Genomic DNA, 3989 nt, shown 5'->3' on the forward strand with positions numbered 1-3989 from the left:
AAAGTCAGTTTTGTTGTAGTGATAAATTTTGTTATAACTCAAGTTTGGTAAAAAACACAAATAAGTTGATCTGATTAACAATCATTGAAGAGCATTTTCATGTATTTTTTTATTACATATACACCAATCAAACTTTTTGTTATAACTCAGGTTTGGTAAAAAAAACACAAATAAGTTGACCTGATTAACAATCATTTGAAGAGCATGTTCGTGTATTTTTTATTACATATACACCAATCAAACTTTAGTCACAGATCATCGTATACAGCGAACAAAATCAAAAGAATCATACAATCCAACTGATGCATAAAAATCAATAAACAAAAAAGGCAATCAAAATTGAACCTTCAAGTGGGTAGCAGCCTTTTCCTTGTCAGTGAACACTCCAGTGGACTCCACAACAAACTCGGCACCAGTTTCCCTACAAGGGATTTCTTCAGGGTTCCTGAAAATTCATGCAAAATATGCCGAGAATGACTCTGATTTCATTATGATTCAAATGCAGGAAAGTTAAGTGGTGCTAGAAATGGCATAAATACCTGATGCCGAAAACAGTGACCGGTTTCTCCCCGAAAAGAAGGGTCTTTGAATCCTTAACCTTAACATCAGAATGCTTCCAGTGGCCATGAACACTGTCATACTTGAACATGTATGTCTGCACATATCACAATAACAAAATCGCACTTAGCAGTCATACATATATTCTATTACATAAAGCCTACAAATCAATGAAGCTTTGTCACAGATTTTTCATTGTCAAATTACCCTACAATTGCTTCACTTTTTATTTAAATTTCAAATTTTTATAACTTCTTCAACTTTCTTTCTCTTTGTCTACAATAATTTTTTGGGTTAGTAAGTAAAATATGAATTGATTGATTTTCATAGCTCACTCATCATATATACACATCATCTAGTCTATTCTATTATATAAAATCTACAAACCAGTGACAACTTTTTTATTATCAAATTTCCCAGCAACTACGTCCCTTTTTTATTTAAATTGAAATTGTTTTAATTCATCTACTTTTTTTTTTGGATAAGTTATATTTTGCACCCTTATATTTTACGTCAAATCCCACTTTGTCACAAACCTTTTAATTGTTGCAAATAACCCAAGACTTTGAGTCAAGTTAAAATCACACTTAACACACTGTACTTTTCAAAACAAAGTTACACCTATATGACTAGGCCAATAACTACTTGACTCGGAGTTAAGGGGGTTAGAGGGACAATTAAAAGATCAATAAAAAGTAAAAAAATTAAACCATTTTTATAGTAAAGCCATCAAGAGTGTGCTAAAGCCATCAAGAGTGTGCAAAACCTTCTAATATCTATATATCTATACTATATATAACGCAGACAAGTCATTTGATATGAACACTTTGTCACGCAATTTTGATTCCTAAAAACCCATAACAATGATATTTTCTCCAAATATTTTTATCTTACCTAGCCATTACCATAAAGATCAAAAAGTAGATAGTATGGTAAGAAAAGAAAAAAAAAATATTGTGATCTCTCATGTAAGTAAGAAAAGAAATTATTTGTGTTTTCTCACCAAACATGATAGGTAAGAAAGCAAAACAATCATGCTTGGATAGGCAAGAATGCAAAGCATGTGAAAGGGACACGAGTGAGATTTCTTTTTTGCAAAATATATATATAAAAAATCAACTTAGGGTTCATTTGGGATGCGGGTTGACTTTTTGACTATTTTAACCTGGAGTTAAAAAGCCTCATTTGGAATAGGCTTTTTGACTTTTTTGACTTTTGTGAGTGAAAAAATAAAATAATTATGGGTTGAATGTTACATTTTATCCTATTTGGCTAAAATAATCTATTTTGTCTTATATGGCTATTTTAGCCCAAATGGGCATGCCAAACGGGATTTTACTAACTTATTTAGGCCACATCATCTCTATTTCTTTACACATCAACTTATTTAGGTTACATCACCCCTCTACTTCTCTTCTCTGTATATCATTTTGTAACTAATATAAAAGTCATAAAAAAAAAAAAATTTAAAAACAAAACCACACCCATCACTAATGCTATGTTTGATTGAAAGATTTGACATTGGATTTAAAAAGGAAAAAGATGCATGAAATTATGTAAAAAAATAAGTATATTTTATTCATATTTCACTCTCTCTTTTTTTTTTTTTTTTATTATTTCCAAATCCCTGCTAAAATCTTCTAACCAAACACATCATAAACCTTCCTTTCTCCTCATTTCTCACCCAACTTACAAACCAAACATGAGAAAAGAATTCCATTTCTCATAATTTCTTATTATTTCTCACCAAATCACCCCATTCAAACAGAGTAAAAGCATATGTATAAGCATGCATATACAAACACACATACCATGTAATCAGTGGTGATGAAGGGATCATTAACAGCAACCAGTTCAACATCGTTTCTCTGCAGAGCAACTCTGGCTACCAGACGACCAATTCTTCCGAACCCTAAATATATTTCAACATAGATCAATTAATTCAACAACTTTCCACTCCCAAAAAAAAAAAAAAAAAACTTAAAGCAAGAGAGAAACACTACCATTGATACCGATCTTGATCTTCTTATCAGAACTTACAAGACAACTCACCAACTAAAATTAGACATTGATACACAATAACAAATTTTACGAGACAATTACAAAGAAAAGTGATTACCCATTAGTTTAGAGAGACAGAGGAACAAAGGGTTTGTTTTTTTTAGATAGGGAAAATGAGTTGGGAAGCAGAAAGTGAGTTCTTTTCCCAAAATAAGCTAAAATACCAAGTGATTTTTCAAATTACGCATAGTTCGGATGGAATTTTAAAAATTTATAAAACCGTAAAAACGTAATTAAACCACATTTTTAATTAAGAGAACGTGGAAACAAACTACGCTTTTAAGTAAATTTATGTTTTTAAGTAAAAAAAAAAAATTTCTTCAGAAAACGTGGTTAGGATTAAAATGTTAAAATTTTACTAACAAAATTAAGGTTGCGTTTGGTAGAGTTTTGTAAATATAATTTGAGAGTATGAGTTGTATTTTGAGTTTGTGAGTTGTGTAATTATGATTTGAGTATAGAAAATTTGTTTGGTTATAATTTTTAAATAGAGTGTTAAATTGAGTTTTGAATTGAGTGTGGAATTGAATTTTGAAAGTTTGATTTGACATGTGAAGTAAGAAAATTTATTTGATTATGAGTTTTAGAAAGAGTTTTCAAAACTTAATTCAAATTATATAACTCATAACAAAACACACTACTTTCACACCATTAAAAATTCTGATCAACGCTCATAACCAAACGCTTTTTAAAATTCGATTAAAAAAATTATTATTAACAGAAAATAACATTAATCAATTTTTTAATTGAAAATACTACAAAGGAAATAATTTTTTTCCAAAATAAATATTCAAAAATTTTAAATCATAAATATTTAAATAATTTAAATAATCTAAAAAATTTAATAAGCAAAAAATTAAAATAAATATTCAAAAAATTTAAATCGTAAAAATTTAAATAATTTAAAATGTTAATATTTTAAATTTAAAAATAACTCTACACTTAAATCGTAACTAAACACATAAAATAAAACTCAATTAAGAAATTATTTTTAAAACTCATAACCAAACACATAACTCGAAACTCTATACTACTTTCACAACTCTACACTCAAATCGTAACTAAATACATAACAAAAAAATTAAAATATTTAAAAATATTTTTATAAAATAGAGTTTGAATTTATTTTTATAAAATATTTTAAAATTTAAAAAATTAAAATCGTAATATTTTGAAATTAAAATATTTAAAAATATTCAAAAAATAAAAAAAAAACTAAAAAAATCGTTTAAATATTAAAATTTAAAATCTTAAAAAAATTAAAATATTTTAAAAATATTTAAAAAATTAAAATATTTATTTGAATTGAGTTTTAAAAAGAGTTTTGAATTATGTGTTTAGTTATGAGTTTTGAAAAGTAAGAGCATCTC

The 3989-nt window shown here is 27.2% G+C and overlaps 1 protein-coding gene across 1 annotated transcript; it reads right to left on the bottom strand.

Annotated features, from left to right (window-relative positions):
- Positions 1-318: 318 nt before the first annotated feature.
- On the bottom strand, positions 319-2751 carry LOC145814318 (glyceraldehyde-3-phosphate dehydrogenase, cytosolic-like). Its single transcript, XM_082910989.1, has 5 exons — positions 2676-2751; positions 2562-2592; positions 2370-2470; positions 540-655; positions 319-445 (listed from the first exon to the last, which is right to left on the bottom strand). Exons 1-5 carry the CDS (start codon positions 2679-2681, stop codon positions 334-336), a joined length of 366 nt encoding a protein of 121 aa, XP_082767115.1. The 5' UTR covers positions 2682-2751; the 3' UTR covers positions 319-333.
- Between the last annotated feature and the right edge of the window lie 1238 nt (positions 2752-3989).

This window comes from Camellia sinensis, unplaced genomic scaffold (assembly GCF_055761805.1).
Source record: "Camellia sinensis isolate YWXY unplaced genomic scaffold, ASM5576180v1 Unanchor1, whole genome shotgun sequence".
Classification (NCBI taxonomy): Eukaryota; Viridiplantae; Streptophyta; class Magnoliopsida; order Ericales; family Theaceae; genus Camellia; species Camellia sinensis.